Source organism: Zosterops lateralis (assembly GCF_965231275.1).
Source record: "Zosterops lateralis genome assembly, chromosome: 4".
Classification (NCBI taxonomy): Eukaryota; Metazoa; Chordata; class Aves; order Passeriformes; family Zosteropidae; genus Zosterops; species Zosterops lateralis.
The window spans coordinates 19225265-19250556 of record NC_139765.1 but is presented as its reverse complement, the minus strand read 5'-3'; the positions used below and the strand labels follow the sequence as shown (position 1 = coordinate 19250556).

General features: G+C 41.7%; 1 protein-coding gene across 5 annotated transcripts; it reads left to right on the top strand.

The window, feature by feature from the left end:
• Positions 1–8223: 8223 nt before the first annotated feature.
• Positions 8224–24809, top strand: NFYB (nuclear transcription factor Y subunit beta). 5 transcript variants are annotated; one of them, XM_083859776.1, is made up of 7 exons: positions 8224–8347; positions 16352–16445; positions 16900–17030; positions 18828–19025; positions 20758–20839; positions 23075–23154; positions 23374–24809. In XM_083859776.1, the coding sequence occupies exons 2-7, from the start codon at positions 16352–16354 to the stop codon at positions 23404–23406; spliced, it is 618 nt and encodes a 205-aa protein (XP_083715902.1). In that variant the 5' UTR covers positions 8224–8347; the 3' UTR covers positions 23407–24809. The 5 variants fall into 5 exon arrangements, with proteins under 5 accessions (XP_083715902.1, XP_083715905.1, XP_083715904.1 ...); XM_083859779.1 differs by having other exon boundaries at positions 8224–8375; XM_083859778.1 differs by lacking the exon at positions 8224–8347 and adding an exon at positions 8499–8563.
• Positions 24810–25292: the final 483 nt, after the last annotated feature.

Sequence of the window (25292 nt, the reverse complement as noted above, 5' to 3'; positions counted from 1 at the left end):
TCTTCATAAATTATCTTCATGCTGTCCTTTTCCAGTAGTAAGGACATGCATAGGAGAGCTGGATCATACAGTCAAAAGACACCCTGGATCCTGTAGTATGTCTCTGACACAGACACCAACTCAAACACCTCTTGAGAGTCAGTGGTAAGTCTGTGTACTGAAGTTATTAAGAGACTGAAATGCTATTTCAGTTTGGTACCAAAGCACAAATTTAAATCTGCTTTGGATAGTACCAAGCAACAGGACAAGAGGAAACAGACAGAAACTGATTCACAGGAAGCTCTGCCTGAACAGGAGGAAGAACTTTACTGTGTGAGTGACTGGGCACTTGATCAGGTTGGCCAGAGAGCTTGTGGAGTCACCGTCACTGGAGATGCTCCAGAACCATTTGGACACAGTCCTGTGCCATGTGCTCCAGGATGTCTGCATAAGTTTCCAGTGTTGGTGATAAGAGAACAGCTGTGATAAATTAAATTAATGTAATGTAAAAAGTCTACAAAATACTTGTATGACTAATAAAAACAGTAATTACATTAAGATACTACCTAATAATGTCCTTTATAAAGACAAAATATAAGGTGTTCTTCTCTGTCTTGAAATCTCATAAAGAAATGTGCTGGGTTTGGTTGGAATAAAGTTAATTTTCTTCACAGTGGTTAGTGTGGGGCTGTATTTTGGGTATTTTATAGCAAATATATTTGATGTATGATTGCTGCTGAAGAACTGTGTGACAGAGCTATGATTATCTAAATGGTGCATTGATGGGAGAGTCCTTCAGTTGTTTCTGAGATAATTGATTTCCAGCTCCCTGTTGTCTATTATAACAGCGATCATTAAAATAGTATTAGAATTTTTGTTCCCGCAAAAATTTCTGAATATTCCTTCTATGTATTAACTGAGATGACAGCTGTTTCAATAAATGAAGAGCCCACAGTGCCACCTTCTTATAAAGTATGGAATTCTTGGTGCTGAATGCAAAATCACCTAAATATTAGCATTATTAAAGCTGACACATCCTTGCATTTTCAGAATATTAATGTAATTGAAATACCATCGGTCATTTTTGCAAGCTCAGATTCATTTTCTTACCTCAGGATCTCACCTCTAAGTTTGGCCTCTTGTATAAGCTCTGGATCTAAGCTCCTTCTATAGCCAACGGAGAAAGACAAGCATCTCCAGGGGTTAACTCATCCTTCTGAAGAAAGGCTCTTCTAAAAAGTGACCCTATCTCTAGTCCTTAGTCTGGACAAGTTAAAGAAAAAAGAATTTCAGCTTTCATGTTTAAGTTAACAGAAGTCATCTATGTCTTTGCCTACACTGCAAATATGATGGTGTCAGTTAGTATGTTAGTGACAGTTCAGGGACACAGCTAAGATGCTCCCTGTGTGACCGAGTGTAAGAGAACAGTTTTATTTTCATCATGCTGCTGACAGAATGGTAAGGTATGCAAGCCTTTGAAGCAGTGCAGTTCAGGTCCCATATCTACAGGAAGGAAACCACAAATGCTGACAAATGCCACAGATTCTGGAAGCCTTTGATACTTCTAGGAAAGTCCTGAATTCCTCCATTCATGCTGGGTTTGGCTGAGAATGAGTTTGTTTATTCCCTAGTACCTGGCACAGTGTTTGTTTTAGATTTAGTATGAGAATAAGTTTGATAATATATTGATGTTTCAGTTGTTACTAAGTTGTGTTTACTCTAAGTCAAGGACTCTTTGTCTTCCCAAGGTTAGCCAGTTAGCAGGGGTACAAGAAACTGGGGGAAGCACATAGCCAGGACAGCTGCCTCGAGCTTGCCAAAGGGATAATTCATACCACAGAATTACATGTTTAGTAAATAAATTATGGGGAGTTGTGCAGAAGCTGCAGGTGACTGCTTGGAGTCAGGCTGGCATTGGTCAGTGGGTGGTGTGCAACTGTGTTGTGCATCACTTTTTTCTCTGGAGTTTTATTCCTCTTTCTCCTTTTCTTTACTACTACTAGTAATAGTATCATAGCATTATATTTTAATCATTAAATTGTTCTGATCTCAATCCATAGGTTTACTTTTTTTGCTCAGATTTTCCTCTCAGTTGAGATGAGGGGGACTAAATGAACAAATGTGCGGAACTTGCTGAGTGGGGTTAAACCATGGCACGTGCCAAGCAAAACCAAGTGAACAAACCTGTTAGAGTTGTGCAGTTCAACCAAATGGACACCGTGTGAAAACATGGGCTTTATGAAAGTAAATTTTCATGATACAGAGAAAAACTTAGTTCTGTAGCTCACCAGAGCTCCTGCTCTGTAATTCCACTGTCAATTTTGACAGCATCAAGGCTTTTGTAACTGTAACTTTGTCATCAGAACTGGACTAGGCAAAAGTCCACATTTCCTCACTTCCCATCTTCTTCTGATATGCCTTCTGTGCTCCCTCTGTAGTACCTAAAACAGAGATGTAATGGAACCCAGCTTCCCCACCTCTGGGAGATGTAGGATTTCACTGCATAGCCATTAGGCAGCTGCTTGTCCTCTTGAAGAGTAGAATTAAATAAGACATCTTTCACCATACTTGTACCACTGAGAAATTTCAATCCCACATGTAGCTGGTAATATGGAGAAAATCCAAAACATGACCATAGAATACAGCTGAATGCTAGTGATATCAAACATATCTATGTGAATGATCCTTGCAAATGTGTAATAAATTTAATTAGGAAAAAAAATAAAGTTTTACCAGAGATACTTAGCTTTTCCATTTTATACTTTATATTACTTGTCATAAGGTTTGAAAAAACTAAATTACTTCAACCTTTGCTATTTAAAATGAGTATTGATTTTTTTTCTCTTCTGTGTTTTGAGAAGAGACAAAACCAATGCTAATGGTTTTATCCAGAAGGCTGTAATGGCACAGTTGCAAAGATTGCATTGCAAAACTGTGTCAGTCCTTTTTTAAAAACAAAACAGAGGAGATATTGTTATAGTTTCACCTCCACCTGTTGCTGTATTACTCGTGGACAGGTTAGAAGCTTCTGCCAAGGTCTCTTCTAGTCCTTCAAGTGGTTCTGTCTTGCATGTGTACTTGAAGATTCTATTGCTTGCATGGAATGTCTATACTTGATGTTTTAGACATGTCTTAACATATAATTCACCTGATTACAAGTCTGTTCTGTTCCAGCTACCTTTCAAAGGGATTTCTGCCAGCCACATTTAACCCTGCTGGACTGAGATTAACTAGCAAACTAAACTTCAGGCTGTATCTTTGCACCTATTTGCTTGACCACCCATTCCACTGGTGAAAACAGTAGGTTGTTTTTTCTTTTCTCTAAAGGAACAAGATTTAGGCATTGGGTACAGCCTATGTGTCTTAGCTCCCCCAATAAATTTTGAAACATAGGTCAATTTTAATCAAACTTCCTTAGCAGAATATGTCTCAACATACTATATTTCTGTGCATCCTGTGAAGGAAATGCAGTAGAGCAGTAGTGAGGAAAAGGCTCCAAAATGAGTTCAGCTCTCCTTAGGGATTTGCATACAGCAGCTTGGGCTCAGGAAGCCTTCAGAAAATAGTTTCACTTGTCATTTCTTACCTCTGGTACTGCTACCTCTCCTGCTTTCCCAGTATCTAAGCCATTCACAGTTCAGCTCAAGACAGGAAAATAATATTGCTACTGATTCAGCAGATGGGGAATTGAGGCACAGTATGATTAAAATTCAGACTTCCACAGGCATTTATGCACATTTCAACTGAAATCTGATGGCTTGGATTTACAGTATCTCGGGTTTAATCTGGTTGTTTCCTCACCTGAGATTCCAAGGCTAGTGGTTTGCGTGGGCATGAAGGGAGTGATTTTCCCTCTTGACCTCTGAAGGATTTAGGATTTCCTGTCTGACTCTGTGTCTCTGTGTTCTGTGCTGAGCTCGGTGCTCGGTGTTCGGCGTGAGAATGAAGGGAGTCTCAAGGTCTTGGTTTTCTTGGTTTCTCGCGTTGTTTATTAGTTCTTATCTTACAATTCTCTGTGTGTCTGGCAAAGATGTTCACAGCAGCTTGGACACAAGGTGACTCCCCTCCTGTGTCTGGCTAAGATGTTCACAGCAGCCTGGACACGAGGCAACTCCCCTCCTGTGTCCGGCCATGGTGTTCACAGCAGCTCAGACATGAGGCGACTCCCCTCCTGTGTCCGGCCATGGTGTTCACAGCAGCTCGGACACGAGGTGACTCCCCCTGTGATGGGAGGTTGCTACCTCTTACCCATTGTTTACAATTCTATGCCAATGTCTATCACCTATACTAACAGGGTAATTTCTACTCTGATCCAATCCACTGAAACTACTTTGTGTCCACATCACTGCAGAAGATGGATGCCAAGGGAGAAGAAGAAGAACCCAGGGCACTGCCCTAAAACCACCATCTTGTCCCTTTGCATCTACATTCTAAAAACCCCAAACTACAAAATCTTCTGCGCAGTGATAACTACACTACTCTCAGTAACACCTTTGTGACTTGCAATTTTTCTCTCTGTTAGATGTTTTTCTCATGGACCAAAATCAAAGACTGTGTCTTCCTGGGCTCTGTGCCAGGCAAACCCCCCTGCACAGACCCCAGACCCTCTTTTTCGGGTCCCAGGCCTCTCTACTGAGGTCTGTGACTTCCCAGGGTGCCCAGAGGGATGCCCTGGACTCCAACACAGTAATTTGCCCAAGGTCATACAAGAAGCATGCAATAGGCCTGGGAATTGTATCCAAGCTTGCACTTTGCTCTTTGGACCATACTTCCTAAATAGGATGTAGAAACTTCAGAATTGCAGCTGCCCAGTCCCCTCTTTGGTGGGATACCAGTCTGCTGTGAATAAACACATCATTTGGTCCTCATGGCATGAGCATCAAAGCTAGCTACTCTTCTAGGTCTGCCTCTCAGGTGAGAGCCTGGCACAGTGCAGACGCAGAACATGTCTCCCCTTCAGAGCAGTGGGATCACATAGCACAAAGGCCACGAGTGCCCAGCTCCTTCCAAGTGTAGCAGATATTTTACTGTTAAAGGAGGAATACTCTTTAAAAGGAAGGCATGCTTAATTAGCTAAAGAATTTTTCAACACAGCGGCAAGCTACTAATCCTTAGAAAAATAAAAATGTCTTGAATTTTGTTTCATTCCATCTGGTCTCATCCCACTCTGACTTGGTTAATCACCTGTTGATAATTTCTTCTGGATTTTCACATTCCATCTTTTTCAGATAGCATTGCTTAACTCTGTAGCACCTTCAGGTATCTTTTATTTAGGAATACAAATAAGAATGCTCTGATCTACAAAAACAAAAAAAGAAGATAATGAACATTAGAAAGATCATTATTAAGAATGAATACCAGTTCCTGAAGCCCCATGGTGTTCAATTTGATGACAGACTTATTTCCAGTCTATTACACTAAGAATCTCACAGTTTTGAGAACTCTGGAGAAAGCTAGATGAACAACTCACCCACCCTACATCCACTGCTATTTCTACAAAAATTGGTGTTTCTTATTTCAAGCACATATTTTTTTCAAATGACAGAGTCCCCAGCACAAGTAAGGCACATTCTGGAACAAGTTGATATATCTGTTCTGGTTTAAAGAAGTATACTTGCTCACCTTAGCTAAAACCTACTAAATAGAACAGAAGCTACCTGAAGATTTTTATTTCCTCACTAGAAATTTTAGGCACAAAATTACAATCTCAGGAAGTATATCACAGCCTCACAAAATATGGAGCTTGAGAGTATACTTAGCATAGGAATAAAGAAACAAACCAATTGAAGATTGAGTGACAAGTGTGTGACAGAAATGGAGGAACACAAAATAAAATGTATGTAAATGGGAATGTTGGCTTGGGTTCCCTGACTCCAACTGGCTGACAAGATTAACCACTGAGTACTGTTCTGTCACCAGTAACAGTGAATACTTACTTGTTCCCACTATGCTGTCCTAAAGAAAAGTGCTGAGTAGAAGTGGATAAGTAATTTTTCCATCCACATAACATTGATAGATATCAGTAAAAAAAACACAGGACAAACTGATGCCTTGCCCCTAGGCAACACAGAATCTGAAAAACATGAAAGTTAAAACTCAAGGCATCAAAACAATATTTTCATTTCAAGTTTGGAAAAAATTGCAGTAGAAAAATTTGAGGGCTCTGTTTTCAAGAATATTCAAAACCAGTGACTAGCAGCTCAAAAAAAGGGCACTCTCTGCTCTGTGCCGTGAAAAAACCTGCACACCAGTCAGCATTCATCTTTCTAATCACTTGTGAAACTCTGGGCTGACATGACAAAATCCACCCAAAGATCTTAGGAGTGCACAGATTAATAGTGCATCGTCATGGCATTGTACTTAGTGAACACAAGCTATAAAACAAATAAAGAGGAAAATGCCCTCAGGTCCCAGACTTAGTGAATATTCTTGCATTACTTAACATCTTCTGGGCATTTTTTAAAAAATTACTAATTACTGCTCATAGTACCCATGAGGCAGCATTAAGCTGCATATAGCATTTACAGTAAAAAACTATGGCCATGGAAAATTCTTCTCATTTGATGTTTCACTTTAAACTCAAAACAATCCAAATACAAGGACATTTGGGTGAATCTAAATCTTTATGATGTATCAAAGCCCATGAAATGAATGTTGTTATGTGAAACCATGTGGAAATGTGTAAGGTTTATTGACTTCTGCTTTGTATAAAACCCAGTACCAGAAGGGAGTTAGGAGAGGAGTGTACTGTATTTATCAGATATTAACCAGAAGAGAATGCCAGCAGAAACTATTGTGAAATGTGAGCTTCCTATTTTTAGCATAAAATACTTAAGACCCTCAAGTAATGAAGAATTACTACAGGTTATTAAGAATTGCACAAACCAAAAATATTCTTTTTACCTCCGTTGTGGAGGTTGCACATACACATGTTGGTGGCAGATGTGTGGAATGTCTTTTGGCTCTTTCTGATTCTAGTGAATGGAAGGACTGGTGGATTATGAAGTGTTTAATATAAATGCTTCATAAGAGAGGTTTATAAATCTCAGTGGAGAAGTCAGTCCAAATAATATCTTGACTCAGCAGCCCATATTTCTTCAGAACAAAGCCTAATAGTGGAAGAAAAATGTTCTCTTTAAGCCCTCTATCACCAGGGAGAAATTATTCTTTTTGATTTGCAGTGAAATTTTACTTTTTTTAGGGAAAGGGGTAATACCGACCCACAGATCCCCTCATCTAAGGCTCTGTTCCATCAAATAGTTGGTTAGACCTGGGTTCCATGAGCCATCCTCCTTCAGGGAACTCCTCCTCTTCATTGGCCTCTTCTTCCTCAGGCTGTGCAAAATGTAGGAAGTCACTGGGGGTGTAACCTGTTCTCCTCTCAGGTGGTGAGTCTTGATGCAAGTGTAGGTCAGGTTGGAATAGATTTAAGGAACTTTCACAATAATGTTGCCTGCCTTGCTGACAACAGGCAGCAAGGGCGATGGGGAGGTGAGGCCAGTAACAAGACCGGTGGGAAACAGCTGGCCACTCTCCCCCAACCCCCACCTCCCAGGGCAAGGAGGACAACTGGGTGACTGGAGCATCTCTCTTATGAGGAAAGGCTGGAGGAGCTGGTCCTGTTCAGCCTCAAGAAGAGATGACTGAGAGAGGGCCTCATCAATGTCCATCAGTATCTGGAGGGAGGGTGTCAAAGGATGAAGCCAGCCATTTTTGGTGGTAACGAGCAATAGGACAAGAGACAACGGGCAGAAACTGATGCACAGGAAGTTCCACCTGAACATGAAGAAGAATTTCTTTACTTTGTGGTGACCACACACTGGAACAGGCTGCCCAGAGACACTGGAGTCTCCCTCACTGGAGATATTCCAGAACCGCCTGGATGCAACGTTGTGCTCTGGGATGACCCGGCCTGAGCAGGAAGGTTGGACCAGACGACACACTGTGGTCCCTTCCAACCTGATCCATTTGTGATTCTGTGAGACCGAGGCCGCAGGGAAGGACTGCCCCCGGTCAGAGGTCCCGCTACACAATCGCCAGTAGCAGCAAGCCTGCGGGGCCGGGCCCTGTGGCAGGTACAGCCCGCGGTGGCAGCCCCGGCCGCCGCTGTGCCCCGGCCCCGCGCGGGGGGGCGGCGGGCGCGGCGCCCCCGGCCCGGGCGCTCCATAAAGGAGGCGGGCAGGGCCGGCCCGGCGGGAGGGCGCGCGCTGAGGGAAGAGCCGGCGCGAGTAGCGAGGAGGCGGCGCGGAGGGAGGGCAGCCCGGCTGCGGGAAGCGGGGCTCCGCGCTGGGACTGGTTCCTTCGCAGCCATTTTCCGTCCAACCAAACAGCCGATTTGCGGAGGGAGCCAACCAGGGCCGCACTGGAGGTTTGTGCCTGGCTCCGGCCAATGATTGGTAACCGGTTCCACTGCAGGCTCGAATGAAATGTCCGTCTCCCTCCCCGGGCCTCGGCGCTGCCGCCGCGCCGCCGCCGCGGGCACCAGGAAGTGCGGGGCTGGCGCCCCGGGCCCCGCACCGGCCGTGCGTCGCTTTGTGCGGCCGGAGCCGCGGGGGCCGCGCGGCCGAGGAGCCGAACGGGCTGGGTCGGTGGCTGGGCGGGCGGGGAGGGGAAGGGAGCGGAGCGGGCGGGCAGGGAGGGAGCCGTCGGCGAGGGGGGTGTCGGCATGGGCGGCAGGGCGGCTGCCACCGCCGGTGCCCCGCTCTTTTCGCGGGGCCCTCCCCGCTCCGGCTCCATTTTGCGGCCTAGGCAGGGGTGGAGGCAGCAGGCGGAGCTGGCCCGCGGCCGGCCGACACCCCGTGCCGCCGGCTGAGAAGCGGCGGGCACTCGCGGGGCGCACGGCCTCCCGCCATCCATCCCTCCGTCTCCCCGCTGGCCGTGCTCGCTGTGTGCCGGGGCCGCGGCTTTGTGGCGGCCGCGCCGGGCGGAGAGGGCTCCGCGCTCTTTTGTGTCCGCCGGCCGAGCCCCCTCCCCTCGCCGCGGGAGCGAGTGGCCGGGACCCCCACCACGCCCACGGCCCCTGGTTGGGCCTGGAGCCGGGCAGCGGGACCACAGCGGCCCGGTCTCTCCTCCCAGTTCCCCCGGCGCCGTTGTAGGGACCGAAATTTTCTGGAAGGTTTGGCGGTATTTTGCAGGGATGAGGAGCGTAGGGCGAGGCCCCGGGATGTAGTGCCAGTACCCGGCTGCCCGTGCGGGCGGGAATGCGAGGCCTTGGTGGGCTGCACGGGGGCCTGGCTGAGGCGCCTAGCCGGCCCCGGGCAGGTGCGGGCAGCGCGGAAGTCCCAGCCAAGGTGACCAACAATAAAGTTGCTGATTAACTGAGGACTCGTCGTCTTGTGCCATTTGTAAACAACGGGTCACGATAGACGAGTTACCTCTCGAGCAGATGTGAGCTGGGTGCCAGGAAGGCTCGGAGACTGTTGGCGTAAGTAGGAAGGTGTCCCCCGTGCCCCAGCGCTGGCTGTGTTTGCATCTCTGAAGGGCATAAAATCGGGAAATGGGATCGATCGGCTCCAAGTGGCACAGAAGCAGCTGAGTGGGGTCAGCACTTGTCCTGTGACACACATGACAGATGGGAGTGAGACGGGACCCTGCCATTATCAACATCTATACAACTTTTCTGTGTGTGGCAGGTGTTCTTGGGCAGACCTGTGTGTGCTAGCCACTGTTCTGCTTCCAGAAATTATGTAGTTGGTGGTCCTGAAGAGTACTGTCGATGTCATTCACAGACAATCCTATTGGAAAACAAAAAAAAATTCATGTGTTCTGCTAATGTTTCTGTGGCTATAATATATATTCTGCAGTACAGCAGCAGTAGAAAATCAACTTCTAGCTTTACCAAATTCTCTACAGCTTAACCAAAAAGATTTTGTTCTGAAAAGAACTGTCAGGTCAGAGCTACCTGGTGTGCTTGGCTTGCTTTTGGGATGGCAGAAGTATTCATAACAAGGATTTGAACATTTCTAGGCAATAAGGAACACAGAAATCTGGATTTCGGCCCATTCATGGACTCTGTTACATGTAGTAACCTTTCCTTGGCATCTTGGTAGATGACAGTTATTGTCAATTAAAAAAGAAAAGAAATCAGCTTTCTCAAGCTCTGGCAAAATGGTAGGAAAAAGAAATGGCAGGCACCACTTTGAGCAGTATTCAGAGTCTGGCTTTAATTGGCATGCAGGAATGGAGAAATGGTGTCTATATATAATCATTAGCATACTATTCCTAAACAATAAGCTAGTGGTTGCTGTCTCTGTTTCTTTGCTTATGTGGCCTGTGGCATGACAGTTACAATGTAAAGGCAGGGTCCATCTGCCGTTCTCTAGGACACCTGAGATGGCTCAATCTGAATAATTTTGAGGCCTGTGTGAGTTGCTTTTGCACTGTGCATCGAGCAGGTAGTTATACACGGTCTTGGCTGCTGGCATTTACAGCTATGGCATATATTGGGAGAAGTTAGGAGCACTGGGTGTTACTCTTTAGACTTCAGGATTTGACAGTTGCAGCAGTTCAAAGCTTAACTCTTTTATTTGTGGTAATAATTACATGAAGGGAGGCAATGTTCAGAAATTGAATGACGAGAATTTTTAAGATAATGTCAAGATATGAAGCATAAAACACTGAAACTTTGAAAGTCTGATACTTTGTTTTGTCAACATTTAAAAAAGGGTTGCAAGGTTCTTCCTTTAGTGCTTTCAAATGTAAATCTAATGTCGCTCCACCTTTAAAGTTTTGCTGAGAAAGAAACTTGACTGTTAGTACTGAGTTTTGCTGCAGTGTTTTAAAGAAACTTAGTATTTGGAAATGGATATTTTAGTGGCAGGATGCTTGTAAAAAGAGCAAAATATGACTATATATATGTACATACTAAACAGTATGGGTAAATTACATTGTTAGAGTAAAAGCAAGTGTCAAGAAATTCAACAGTTTGGGCTGAAAATATTGGTCTGGTCTGAACTAGCTTTGTAAAACTCCTACTTGCCCTGTTGCTTGAGAGGAAAAAGCTGTTTGGCATAGTTGAGTTGCTACCTCAACAAAGGAAAAATAAACTACTTCAAAATGTTACCAAACTTCTAAAAGGAAAAAGGCAGCATTTATGGATTGCTGCTTTAATACATAGATAAGATTAGTTTTTCACAAAAAATGATAAAGTATCAAAAATGTATTATTGAAAGGTAATAAGGGGATTTCAGTCAGGTTGCTGAAGGAAGGAGGTGCTGGTACAGTGTGTTCAGCACAGCTGTCCTCTTCCAGCTTCTGCAAAAGCAACTAAACTGCCTCTATTCCTCTAATCATGTTGTTTGTTTTCCCCTTGTGCTTCTGTCTTCTATTGCCAAAAAGGAGAATGCGTGGAAACTGGGTTTCTCCTGCTCGCACTGTATCACTGACCCACTCCTTGATGTGAAAATATGTGAGGTTTTAGTCCAGCCGTATATATTGGAGCCAACAATGCTTGTGGATGTTAGCCAACCTGGGGAGGAGCCACTAGCTGCTCTAGCACAGCTGGATCCGTGTGGAGGGGGCCTGTGGTCAGTGGCATTGGGGCTTGTAAGATAAGACATAAAGCTGACAGACTGTTACATAGAGTGGGAAGGTGGAAAGGGGACAATGCCCTCTTTCGATTTCATAAGGGAAAGTTTCTTCCCTGTGGGTTGGGGGAAGGGTCCTGGTACAACCCAGATGCTAATGAGCCTTGGTGATGCTGTCTGGTCCTCTCAACATCAGTCTGCTTTTCGCAGTGTTATTCTGCTGTGGGGAAAAGCACTGAATGCAAGAGATTAGAGAAGCCTGAGATGGGCAGAGAGTGCAGTGTATGGTTTTGTTCTAGCTATGTGCTAAGAGGTTTAGCATTATATTTTTGTGTATCTATTGGAACAATGTCCTGTGAATGCATTCACCAGTTGGTATTTCTTGCTGCAGTTGAGAATTCAGTGGGAAATTAGGATCCCCAGAAGTCACTGAAAAATAAAAGGAAATTGAAGGTGTATTTTCAGTTGAAAAATCTTTCTGCTTAACAGAAGAGAGTGCAGATGGCTCAAATAAAACACTGTATCTCTGCTGTTATGTACCGATTCACAGCTTTACATCTCTGGTGATAAGGTGTGGCAAAATGAATGATGTGGTTACTACCTACAGCTTTAGTTATTGTTTCTGTCCTGCTTCTTTGGCAGACGTGACTGCATGGAATGTGTACCAAGTGCTTCAGTTCATTACATATAAATTTCTACTGCCCGTCTTGTTGGGTAGCAATTTTAGGAGACAGGGTGAAAAAATACCACATGAAATACTCATTGCCAGATAAGTTCCCTGTTCTGAAAACAAAAATCTTGTTTCTTCAATTTTTTTTTTTTTGTATTGATCTTAGCTTTAGTCCGTTCTTCTCAGTGCTAGCATTCTTTAGTTATCATTTAGCTGAGCCACTGATACTGACTGCACTCTTAAGAGAGCTTATAAGATTAAACAAGATGCAAGATTTACTTTGAGATACTGATGTTTTATTAGTTTAGTATAGACATTTTATAGGAACAGTCTGAGTTGTGGTAAGCTGACAGGAGCAAATTTTTTTAAGCATCCTCCAGAATATTTATACCAGATGTCAGTGTAAACCTGTTTGTTCATTCATTTGCATCTTATCACTGACCCTTCTTTGATGCCCTTGAAATGCTTCTCTTTTAACGTAGTTCTTTAATTTCCATGCATCAAGTAGTTTGTATATCTCTAGTAATATTCCTTTTTTATTAGAGATAGAAAAACCAAACAGAAAACCACTAACAGAAAACGTGCTACTGCTCTGTACTCAGATTTTTTCTTTTGCAATGTAGTGCTGAATATTTGTGTCCTGTACTTGTTTACTCTCCCTAATTGTTGACAAAATCAGATAGTGGCACGGTCATTTTAGAGACTGACATGCCACTTTTGATATGCTTAGCTCTCAGTCTTGATTCAGTCTATGTGTATGCATGAAGGAGCTTCAGTGTCTTCCTAGCACTGGAGGCTGAGGATAATGTACAACCTGTAGTAATTGCTTCCTGCAGTTGTGCATAGCACTTGCTGCTGGAGGACTGGGGTGTAGGAAACCCTCCCTTGTTCAATTTAGCACCACACAGAAGTAGGAGATGGTCTTGTATTAAAAGGCATTGCAATGTTTCCATGCTGAAACTGCCATGCAAATGTGATGTATAATCTGCAAATGGCTATTTTAAAGCAAGTTGTAACAACTCGGCAGTCTAAAGCAAAATCTGAGAGGAGATTGCCCACCTGAACCTTTTAGGATTAGATATCCCAGGATTTTGCCTGTTCTAGCATCTACTTTCATCTCAAGTAGTAGGTCTTCCTACTAAATGGGCCAACATAAGAACTGTTGGCCTTTTTAGTCTCCCAGTGACTGTAGTTAGTGTAGGCAAGGGTTGTTGCTATGCTACATTGGAGAGCAAAGTTGCCTTTCCAGAGCAACTTCAGGGACACAGAATTTAGTTTGTGGTTTTGGAGGCGTTTTATTGATTGATTGGGGTTTTGTTTGTTTATTTAAAGAAGGGGGATTAAGTAGCAACAGTGTAGTGAGAACAGTGTTTTCTTATTTTCTGAACATTGTTGTATGTATTATAGAGAACTTGTGCTGAGCTTGACAATCAGATAATGTGGTGATTGGCTGGAGTTTTGAACATCTGAAGTGAAAATTGTAATGTGTGAGTGTGTAACTGTTTGTTATGAGGTAACTGGGAAAGCAGTGGCCACGTTTTCCTGCAAGGTCATGTTTGTCATCCATTTGGCTCAAAGAAATACTAGTAGGGTGACTTGGATGGCATATTAATTACAGTTGCTATATTCAGATGCCTGGATCTAGATTTGAATTGAATGACAACTCTGACTGAAGTCCTTCCATCAACTTACTTGGATTGAAGTAGTATGCTGATATCCACTCCCTCTCTCACTGTGAGGTCAGCCAGGCTGAGGAGGAGGCTCATGGAGCAGCTGGGCAGGCTCTGTCTGTGGTGGCCTTCAACATGTAGCTGGAGAAAATTCTGAGTGCTCTGCTTGGAGCTCAGAGCTAACCCTGCTTTTGGTAAAGACCCCCCAATGCCACTTCCAACATGAATTATCCTGTGGTCCTGGATCAGGACCTTGTTATGCTGAGTATTATGCAGAAGGGTATTAAGTGCTGTCCCTAATCTCCTGTCCCAAGGTTGTCCTAGCACTTAAAAATCTGTCTTCAAGTAATACTGACAGAAGTGATTTCAGTTGATGTTAAGCCGTCAGTGCCTGTTTTCTGTATCTGAGTCAGATCTGCCTTTTTCTGTTGCAAGCCTTTTCCTGTCAATTTTGCTAATCACTATTTTAGATTCGTAGTGCTGATAAACATCCACACAAATTCCCACTAATGATGAAATAATACATCCTGTAAGTAGATCTGGAAATGTGCACGCAGAAAAGAATAGAAGCAAAGGTATTACCTTGAGGATGCATTAGTCTAATATGACCAACACTGTCTGTAGATGCAGCAGAGGCTTGAAAGAAATTCAAGCAGGAATTGTCTTTTGAAGGCAAGCTGGGCTAATGAAAGCAAGATGATTTCTTAGTGTTGCAGGGTCTTGGCTGGGTCAGATGGAATAGCCTGCAGTGGTGAGCAGAAACCAGTTATTGCATCATGGCAGAAATTTGAAGAATTTTGCAACCCTGGAGGAAGGAAATAACTTAGAAGAAATGTTTCACAGAGGATTGAAAAAAGAGAGGGGAAAAAAAGATACAGATATTTAAAATATCTTGTGCTGAGGCTGCGTAAAGATTGTTGAGATACTGAACTAAATTCTAGTAGAGATCAGAGAGCTGAAACTGAGAACAAGACTACCAGAAAACCCTAACTTAATTTTGGAGGTAGCTTTTGGGATTTACCAGACTACAGTTTTAATTGTTTCAAAGTGCAGAAGGATGAGAAAGACACAATTCCCTTAATGATGTATGATGTCAGTTTTGGTGGTCATGACATGCACGATTGTGATATCCTTCCATTGTCATTACAGTAAGCTGAGTAAGCAAACTGCAGCACCTTTGGGAGATTGAACAGGAAAGTTAAATCTCCCAACAAAGCATCTGTAAAATGTGGACAAAGTGAATTTGTGTAAAGGTTGGCACATGGAAGATTAATGCCTGAAATACTGCCCTTCCTTTGGGTAGAGCTGCTGTGTAAGAGGTGAAGCTGGTTTACAAAAGCCCAGCAAAAGGGACCTGAAGTTCTTTATAAAAGTGTGTATAATATTCCATATGGTGAAGAGGAGCTGGAAGAGTCTTTTTCTCTTGAGCAGCTCCTAAGGCTCTGTCCAGCTGCTGTTGGAATGTGAGCAGTGTTCACATTATTTGTGCATCTGTGGCCAAGTGTAACACTGGACATTGCTTGAAGGTTTCAAAGTGAAACAGCCCTGTGGCCACAAGCAACATGCAGATTAGTGAGAGGTTAAATGCTCATATTTCTGGGTAGGTGTAAAAATAGTACAACATTGCTTCTCCTGCTCTCCTTCCCTCCCTCTTCAGGCTAATGGGTGTGCAAAAAAGTGAGCTCTGTGGTCTTAGTGGCAACAACCATGTGATCCTTCAGACACCAAGGTACCCACACAGTGGGTGTGGGGTCAGTGAGTGCAGTCATCTCGGCTCTGCCTCCCCAGGGGCTGTGTGTAGTTTGTCAGTGAGGAGGGAAGTACAGGCTCATTTGGCTTTGCTTTTTCTCCTGGCATTTAAGTTACCTATTAAACTGTGACTGCCCCCATCTTCAAAGCCTCATGAAGAAGTCTTGTTGGCCACCACATCAGAACATTGAGAGAAGAGCACCTAAGGATGCCCAGAGAGTGAGGCAGGGCAGGACCAGGGAATGCTAAAACATGACTCAGAAGGCGCATAGGAGTAACTGGTGCCTCAGGGGGATGAGGATGCAGAGCTGGTCCTGTGGTCTGGCTAGAAGTTTGTCAGTGGGCTTGACAAACCAGCATGGAGGGGAAAGGTAAGTGAAGAATGCACTCTCTGTAGTAATTATTAGGTAAAGCATTCAGGGAACAGAGGGCTGGTGTAGGTTTTGAGGGTTGTTCAGAGACAACTTGCGTGTTCCGATCAGACTCCCATGGGAGCTATCTGTGTGCCACGTGAACTTAATGATTCAATGCATGGCCCGTGCCTCTGGCTGAGTTTTTTGGGAAGCCTCATAAACAGGAACTATTTCCACTGTCAGTAAAACTCAGGAGTGACAGTGGGCATGCTGTTCTCCAATAACGAAATATTTATGTTTTGTGTAAATTGATCTCATAGTTTGATTAATGTGCTGAGTTTGAGTAATAGCTGCATTTAGTGATGTAACAGTCACACCTGAAAGGTTTCCTTCCTCTGGTTGTAGATGGATGGTGACAGCTCCACAACAGATGCTTCTCAGTTAGGAATTGCTGGAGATTACATAGGTGGCAGTCACTACGTGATACAGCCTCACGATGGTAAGAAATAAGAATAAATACTACTGTTTCTCTGTGTATGTGTGTATACATATATTTTCTTCCAGTTCTTGTATCATTCTCTGCTATCTTCTCTCAGGCAAAATTTGCCATTGTTTTCATAATGCCTCACTCTATAAAGCATTTTTTTCTGCAGTCTGAAGGGGGGATTTTTTGATGTTGGCACAGAGACCTTGAGGGGATGACAAAAAAAATTTGTATTTTTACATGGCATTAAGAATGGTTGGTGATCAGAAGCCATGTACACTTCTGTGTGTAATGTGATAAAGTGCTATCTTTATAAAGGTACCCTGATGTTGTATCTATTTTTTAAATTATTTCTATGATGTTGACGCACTGTGCTTTCAAAGGTCTTCATCCTCCAGTGTAAGATTTTAAACTGAATTATTGCCTGCTATCAAATATAATTTCTGTTAACTTTTCTTCATTTCATTAGACACAGAAGACAGCATGAATGATCATGAAGATACAAATGGCTCAAAAGAGAGTTTTAGAGAACAAGATATATATCTTCCAATTGCAAATGTGGCAAGGATAATGAAAAATGCCATACCCCAAACAGGAAAGGTAATACTGTTGTTTGGTAAAGAAAATGTGTTAATGGCTTTTATTCCTTCCTCTCAGTGAACTTGAGCTGATTAGAACAACGTCTTTTTCCACATTATGCAGGCTTATTGGAGAAAAGCGTTATAAAAGGAAAGGGAAAAAAGCCCCAGGAGCAGGAGGTGGTTGAGGCCAAGTCCATTTTTCTTAGATTTCTAAAAGCTTTTAATAACTGCTGTAATTAGAGTGTCCAGAACTGCTCTTCATAGGGCTTTCAAGAGCTTCCTTTTTCTAAGATGTGTTCTCTGAAATTGTCATAAAAGATCAGACTTGATGACAATCACTAAGAATATTTTCTATGCAATTCTCTTGAGAGATTTAGTCTGCTTTCATTGAGGTGCATAAAATTTGGAATAAGTGAATCATTTTGGCTGAAATAGAAATCCAGTGCTTACCCTGAAGGAAAGAGAATGGTTAGCCTTCTATCACCTGAATACTCTCATATCCATATGTGCAAGTAATCTAAGAAGTCTGCTTTATACCGTGGAGCAGATAAGGCCAGATATTGAAAGCCTTATTTATTTCTTACTTCTAAGAATAGACTTTTTAATCCATTCTGCTGAGCTGGTGGTTGTATAAGCATTTCATCATTCTCCCTGTTTAAGATAAACCTTCTCAGGGCTCCTAACCGACTTGCTGTTTCTCTGTTGTATTCCAATACAAGTCCAGCCACAGTAACATTTACTGTAGGTAAAACTGATCTCTCTTTTTGGAGATTACTCTAAATAGAAGCAAGACATAATTTAGTTGCATCTGCTTGTATTTTCATAGTGTTCAGGGCTTTCTGGAGATCTGGATGTCACATTTATAACTTCGCTGTGAAAAACTCTACCCCAGTCCATATTGTCATAAATTTTTAGTGATCAAGATGAGACTTTTCTCAAGAATTTAGCATATGGCATGTAGAGCTATCTTGAAAAATCAGGATTTTTTTTTGTGAAAAACTGCAAGGGAAGCTGCTGGCTGATGACTCCTGAAAATCTCACCCTACGTGTCTGAAAATACCAGAGGAACTAGTGAAGATTCTGCACACAGAATCTGCTTCAAATTTTTAGGTTCTTTTCATGTGAAGAATAAGAATTTTAATTATTATAGTATTTTTGATAACTCCTGTCAGCTTCCCAAGTAATCATGAGTAATACTTGCTGTAATTTTAAGTTGAGTAAATGACTTTTGTCCAACTGAAAACTGTAATCAAATTTACTTATTTCATTCTTGCTGGGGGCATATGTTTCTTCATTTGAATTCTCATTTGGTAAATTTATACCAGAATACTAAAGCATTAGAAAGGCTTGCTGCTATGTGTATATTCTAGTCCTCGAATCTGGGCAGGATAAAAACACTTGTCATTGCTGAATTTGTGGGAATCTACTGCAATGGGGTTGGATCTACCAGGTCTCTTGAAGAGGAAATAGGTTGTGATGCTATAGTGAATAGGTTTGAAGAGAGCATAGGTAAGCAAAGCAAGAAGCATCTGTGTGTAAAAGCTTGTACAGAACTTAGGACTTCAGGAGATCCTGGCAGTTGGCCGTGCTGCTTGAAATAGTAAAACATGGGTAAAATCATGTTGCAGCTGGTCTTACGTAGAGCAGTGAGGACATCCAGTGTTTTGCTGTGCACGTGTTGCCTAAATGAGTATTACCATTGGGTTTTGGGATGCTTCCTCTGTTATCCGGTGTATTCTTCGGGGGGGTTTGTGGTGAGGTTTTTTTAAAGTCTTGTGTCTTCATTAATGATTTTATGATACTTTTTCCTTACTAGATTGCTAAGGATGCAAAGGAATGTGTACAAGAGTGTGTAAGTGAATTCATCAGCTTTATAACATCAGAAGCAAGTGAGAGGTGTCACCAAGAGAAAAGAAAGACCATCAATGGAGAGGATATTCTCTTTGCCATGTCTACCTTGGGCTTTGATAGCTATGTTGAACCTTTGAAGTTATACCTCCAAAAATTCAGAGAGGTTGGTATATATGGGTATTTCCTCATTTATTTAACCTGGTTGTGTTTATCCTTAGCTCTCTGTTGTTGGAATTGTATAGTGGGTAACTTGCACACTATCTCACAACTCTTGGTCAGGGAGTAATGTAATGTTTAAAAGCATTCCAGAGGATGTCAATAGAAAAAGGAGGAAGTAAGCATTTTGATTGGACGTGCTGATTTAGAGTAGTTAAAGCTTTCAGGTGAATAAATCTCTAATATACTGGTGATAGTAAATTGCTCTGCTCTTTAAAGGTGCCTATTAAGAATGTTTATTTGATCTTTGGGTTCAGTCAGTATTTACAGACTACATCCTCTGAGGAACTGGCCTAATGCCTATTGTTTGCCTGGACTTTGGATCTCCAAAAGAAAAAACTGTTTTTCTCATGTTGGAGTAACGATTTACATGGAAAACTATCTGCTTCAATGGAGTTTTTAAAATTATTTTTTTAGCCTGTCTCTCAGTTTGCTTTTGATACATAGTACACGCTACGTATGTGATCCAAACAGTTTAATTTATCCCTTCCCTAGCAGAAAGTGACTTTCTTGCTTTCAGCAATTTAGATCTTTTCAAAAAGACTTCTGCTTGGTTTTTTTTTGTTCTGGTCTGCCTCCCCCTGTCTAAATTAGCAGTACAGTAGATAAGGATGCTCTTCAGAGTTTCTTTGTTTTGTAAACCTTAGATTTTTTTTTTTTAGGTCAGACTTGCTAATGATATTTGTTTTGCTGACAGCACTTGAAGCTTCCCTTTCCCAGAAGGTCATCTCCTTGATAACTGAGTACCTGGAAGTGTAACATAAAGTTGGAATAGTACTGTGTGCTGTCTTTTTCCAGATCTGTGTAGCAGTTGCACATGCTGTGATGGTGCTGTATGTGCTTTTATTAAAAAGGCAAGTGTTGCCTAACTAGTTCCAGTTCCAACTAAGTAAGTCTGAAGTGGGTCTGTGCTACTTGCATTCCTAATTGAACATTTTTGCAGATTACAGATGCTGTGGTAGCAAAGTAGTTGTATTAGGTTTTAATTGCATGGATGGGTTAAATAGCTTTGCTCATCAGTTTTAAATCTCCATTCCAGCAAGGGTGTCTTCAGGGTGAAATTCTTCTGTTTTGTAACTGTGTATTTTGTCTGCAGCAAGCCGTTGCAGAGAACCCTTTTTTATGCCCACATTATTTTTCTAGATGCTCTGTGCTATTGCATAAGAACATCAAACTTCAAACATGTACAACTGCATGCAGATGACTGGAAGCCTTGGCTTTCTGTGCTGATATCCTTTCTGGCTGTAGCCCTTGATGTGGGAGAAGAAATTCCACATCTCGGTTTTAAATGTCAGCTCTTAGTTCATGGTGGTGGTGCTTGTGTGTGGTTGGTAGCAAATGTTGCACATTCTTGGTAGGTGAGATTCTGTGATTTCTTGTAAATGCAGCTTCTGGATTACCACAGATTTTGAACCTTCTGGAGAAGGCTATAAAACCCTTTCTTAGAACTACAGAGTCCTAGTTTGGCAAGTTTTTGTTTTAAGAGTACAGCTAAGATGAAAAATGCTCATGTGATATGTGCATCCTCAAATCCCAAAGAGTTTTACCGGTCTTGGATTTCAAGCTCCAGCTGTTGCACTGTGGCTCTTCTGCAGGTTTCAAACCTTGGTCAAGCTCCTGGGGCTTTGAAAAAACATGTTAAGCTTTTTCCTACTTTTTTTTGTGCTCCCTCTTCATAGGCAATGAAAGGAGAAAAGGGAATTGGGGGAACAGTTACAACTGGAGATGGTCTAAGTGAGGAGCTCACAGAAGAAGCATTTAGTAAGTATACTTTTTAATTTATTATGTTATTCCTATAGCTTTTATAAAAACAGCTTTTTGATCAGTCATCAGCATTCTTACTTGAGGAATATATCCTGGACTAGTAATAGCTCATGTCAATTGTGGAAAATTTTTAAATGCCTGTATTAGTGCCAGTATTTTTCTCTACGCTTAAACACAGGTTGTAATGAAAGGTGCAAACCTGTTTTTTTTCTTTTTCCCCAGTAGCTACATATTTAGGCCCCATTCATTCTACTAGCAAGACTATTTGGGGAAAAAATAAAATGAACTCCTTTTGACTTGAGGAACTCATCTTTGGGAAATGAGGCAGAGAAGAAAATCATCTTTGTCTAATTTAAAGAACTTAATGTATCTTACATTTAAAAGAATGCACAGATTGGCAACTAGAAGGTGGAGGTTGAGGAGTATCATGTGCATTCAGTGTATTTTTTTCTTCCTTTTCCTGTGGATTAAAACCTGACAGTTTTTTGGGATTTGCACTGATTTTGTTGGTGCTGATTCTTTCATGTAGTCTCCATCTTGGCTTTTAAGTGTTATGGGCTGGTAATGTTGAATATTAGGCTGATACAAGAGGAATTAGGAAGCACACCTCTAGTCATATCTACTGACAAGATTTAGTTTAAGTATGTCTAAATATGCCTGTCTAAAATCACTGGTAAACTACTGAACTAGCAAAAGTTCAAAGCCTGAGGACTTTGCTCTCAGTTTGACTTTGGTTACGTAAAGCAGTGCAGACTCAGTGGATCTCTTCTAGCTTGGAAGAGGAAATGCAAGGGTCCCTTGCAATGTTTAGATTTGGATTCTTAATTTCCAGACCTAGGAGCCTCAGAGTGCTCTGTGAAAAAACTTCAGGTTGCTGTGACTTGGAAAAAGCAACTTTACAAATACCCTGGCAGGATTAAGGATGTAAAAGAGACATTGCAGTAGTAAAAGAAAGTAAACAAAAAATTGTTATATAAGTGATCATGTCAAGTGCTGCAGGTATTTCTCTCCTCAGGGGCAGCTATAGATGTGTCTGAGATGAATGATGGTGTCACTGGAGCAGTAGCAGTGATGGCTGTGCTTTGGTGGCATAACCTCTTTGTGGTGGCCTCATGCCAGGGCTGGATCAAGGACTCTCCATTAAGCTGTGTTGGATGTGGAACATGCACATCGAAGGGCAGTAAATTCTGGACCTGCCAGAGCTACTCTCACTATTATCTTAATGCATATCTTAGCCTACAACTGAAGCAATTGAAAATTTGTTCAATGAAGGAGGAAGGAAAGAAAAAGACAACAAGCCCAACCAACCAAAAATCTAATTACAAAACCCTCAAGCATCAGCTTTCAGATGAAAACTGTTAGGATTATGCTGTGCTTTCAGAATTTTGTATTGGTTATACATCTTGTTTATATTTAGTAACTGAAAGAACAAAGCCCCATTGTTTGTGTCCTAGGTGAAAATGTTGTGCTACAGTGACTTAACCTACAATTTCAGAGTTTTGTTGCTTTGGTTCCAAATAGCAGTTGTATGGAACCTACTCTGAATGTGAGAGCTCAACATACATGTTGTGAAGTTTACCTTGGAGCATCACTCCTTGTGTTTTCTCTTGGTATCTCATAAGTACTTTTTACTCCTTTTGTTGGTCACCTTTTTCCTCTGTTAAATCAGAGCTCTTGCGTGTGTCATGAAGGGCATGCTGGAAGTCAACCAGTGCAATGTCAGGCTCAGGCAGTGCCTTTTATTTTTGTCGTTGCCTATTCTTCCTGCCTCCCATGGGGCTTCCATATTATGGAGTCCCTCATGGATCCCAATTTATATAATGATTTGAGTTCCTCCCCTATGGCTATGCTCAAGTGCTAACTTTGTTTTTAAACAAAGCCAACTGAATTCTCTGGGTTTCTTGGGATACTGACCGCTGGAGATGGCCTTTTCAGTAGTCAGGATGGTGAGCTCCACTCCATTTGCCTGTGTACAGGTGTGGACATTCTCCTTACTCTGGGAGCAAAATTAAGTTGGATTTTATGTGTTTCTTCTGAATGGGAACAAACTTGTTCACTTGTAACACTTAGTAACAAGTGTGACTATACCAGTGCAGGATGGCAACTCAGGAGATTAATGGCTCTGTTGTTCTGGAATGGACCACAATAATTTAATGGTGACAGACACATCAAACAAGGTTCTGTATATCAAGCAGTTCCTGACTAACGTTTTTTAAATGCTCTTTCTTTCAGCTAACCAGTTGCCAGCAGGCTTAATAACCACAGATGGCCAACAGCAGAATGTTATGGTCTACACAACATCATATCAACAGGTATGATCCTGTATCCTGTCCCCTACTCTCCCTTCTGCTGCAAAAATTCAAACACTAGTTCAGCTGCTCTGTTCTGAAATATGAGAATTAGTTTTATTTAGTCCTTTAATGGTGGCTATCGTGCCACACCAACTGAGAATTCATGGCTGCTTGCTGTTAAGTGCTCTGCAGCTTCAGAAAAGGTGCAGTGGAACGTAAACTTGCATTTTCTTTCTCTAGATCTCTGGTGTTCAACAAATTCAGTTCTCATGATTTTGAAGAAAACTTTCCATCTGGGAACATGAGACGGAAAACCTGTGCAACTCTAACGAAGAGGCAGTTTTAATGACTGGTGAAGAGATTTATCTCTTTGTATATTAAATAGCTGTAATGTAGCTACCAGAAGCTTGTCTAATTGAGGTGTGAGTTCTGACTCAAATCTTTTTCATGATGATTTTAAAGAAATAATTGGATTTTAAAGGTATTAAAGTATTTTTGTTTTGTACAAGAGTTTGTTGCTCTGTATAACTCCTGTATGCATTGTATATTGCAATTTATTACTGTCAGAGATTTGTAGACAGTTTCTTATTTTCATATTGAATCATGTTACTTTTGTAATTCAGGTAAACAGCTGGGTTAATTCATGTTTACCCTTTGAATAAAATTGTAAGGGTAAAGTTCATTTTTGAATGCAAGTTGCCTTTATTATAAAGATTGAATTAGTCTTGGTTATGTAATTTGTCTTGCATGACAACCTCAACTAACTTTACATGTCAGCTTATTTATTGAAATTTTGAAAGGGACTTTTTCCTCATGAAACTAGCAGCTCAAAAGAATTGCTACAATTGTTTTTTCTAATGTAACTTCTGAATTAAAGGTTACTCAAAACCAATGAATACTCTACTACATTTAGAGGTTTAGAACTTATCAACAGTGTTAATGAAAACACTGACTGTGTAATGCAGGTTTTCTTATATATATTTTTTTTTCAGTTGCATTAACTCTCCTTAGAATTACTTTGATATTTTTAAGGTAGTCTTTCTGCTATCGAAATAACTCTTTTATGTATGGCTTTTAGAATCCCAAACTCAGAAATCCAAGGGTAGGGAGGATTTTACAGTCCTTGTGGTAAAAGATCTCATTTTAACTTTTTACTGAAATGTTATAATGTTTCTTGTGGGCCTGTGGGAACTCAAAAGTGGTAGTGACTTTCTGTGTCCAGGCTGCGTGTGTGTGTGTGTGTGTGTGTGTGTGTGTGTGTGTGTGTGCATGAGTGGCTGACAGCTGAACAAGTGATACAAATCTGAATGGAAGATAGACTTCAGGTTTGCTATCTCTTTCCTGGTTTTGCAATAAACTCAACCTAGGTAATGTGGTTCTGTATATTTAGTGAGCTGTTTTTGGTAACATTGCTGTTTCTTTAATAATTGGGTGGGTAATTTTTTGCCATGTCTTAGCCTATTACGGTAAGGGTGGGGGTTTTAGTAATATTTTACTCAGACTGATTTTTGGGACCTTTGGTATTTTTACTGTTTGCTGTGGACTGAAATGTAATATATTAATATATCTTTCCACATACCTGTTATTAGTTTAAGCAAACCACACCTTGAAACTGTTGCCATATGATTTCTTGCTGTTTTTGTCTTTTCTTAAAAAAAAAAAAAAAAAAGAGAAAAGTAACAGTTCAATATTGGGAAATTAGCATAACCTAAGATATCCCAGAAGCCTGAAATAGGCAGTTCTTTAGCTAAACAAAAGCTTTATGTGCAGATTTGAGCAGTGTTTCTTACCAGTCAGCATCCTGCTGGCAGAGCCTCTGAAGGCGATCCGGTGTATTCTGGGGCAGTCTGCGTGAATGTTCTGGGCTTTGTGACAGCCTGTTGTTCTTCAGCAGCTATGACTGAACAAGTGGAGTTTCTGATTAAATGTAAAACTGAATAACACAATCCCTACACAAGCCCCTTCTGTTTGTATTCCGTTTATTTCAGGCCAGCATAGCCTGTTCTTGCTCTTCCCAGATTTGCAATGGAAAAAAGCTGTGATACCAGCTAAAGAGAAGCCAGGAAAGATTTAGCATTTTGATGTATAGAAAGCGGGTTGACGTGATTCCCACACACTTGCCTGAAACAAGCAACATTTTTCAGGTTCCCCTCTCTGCC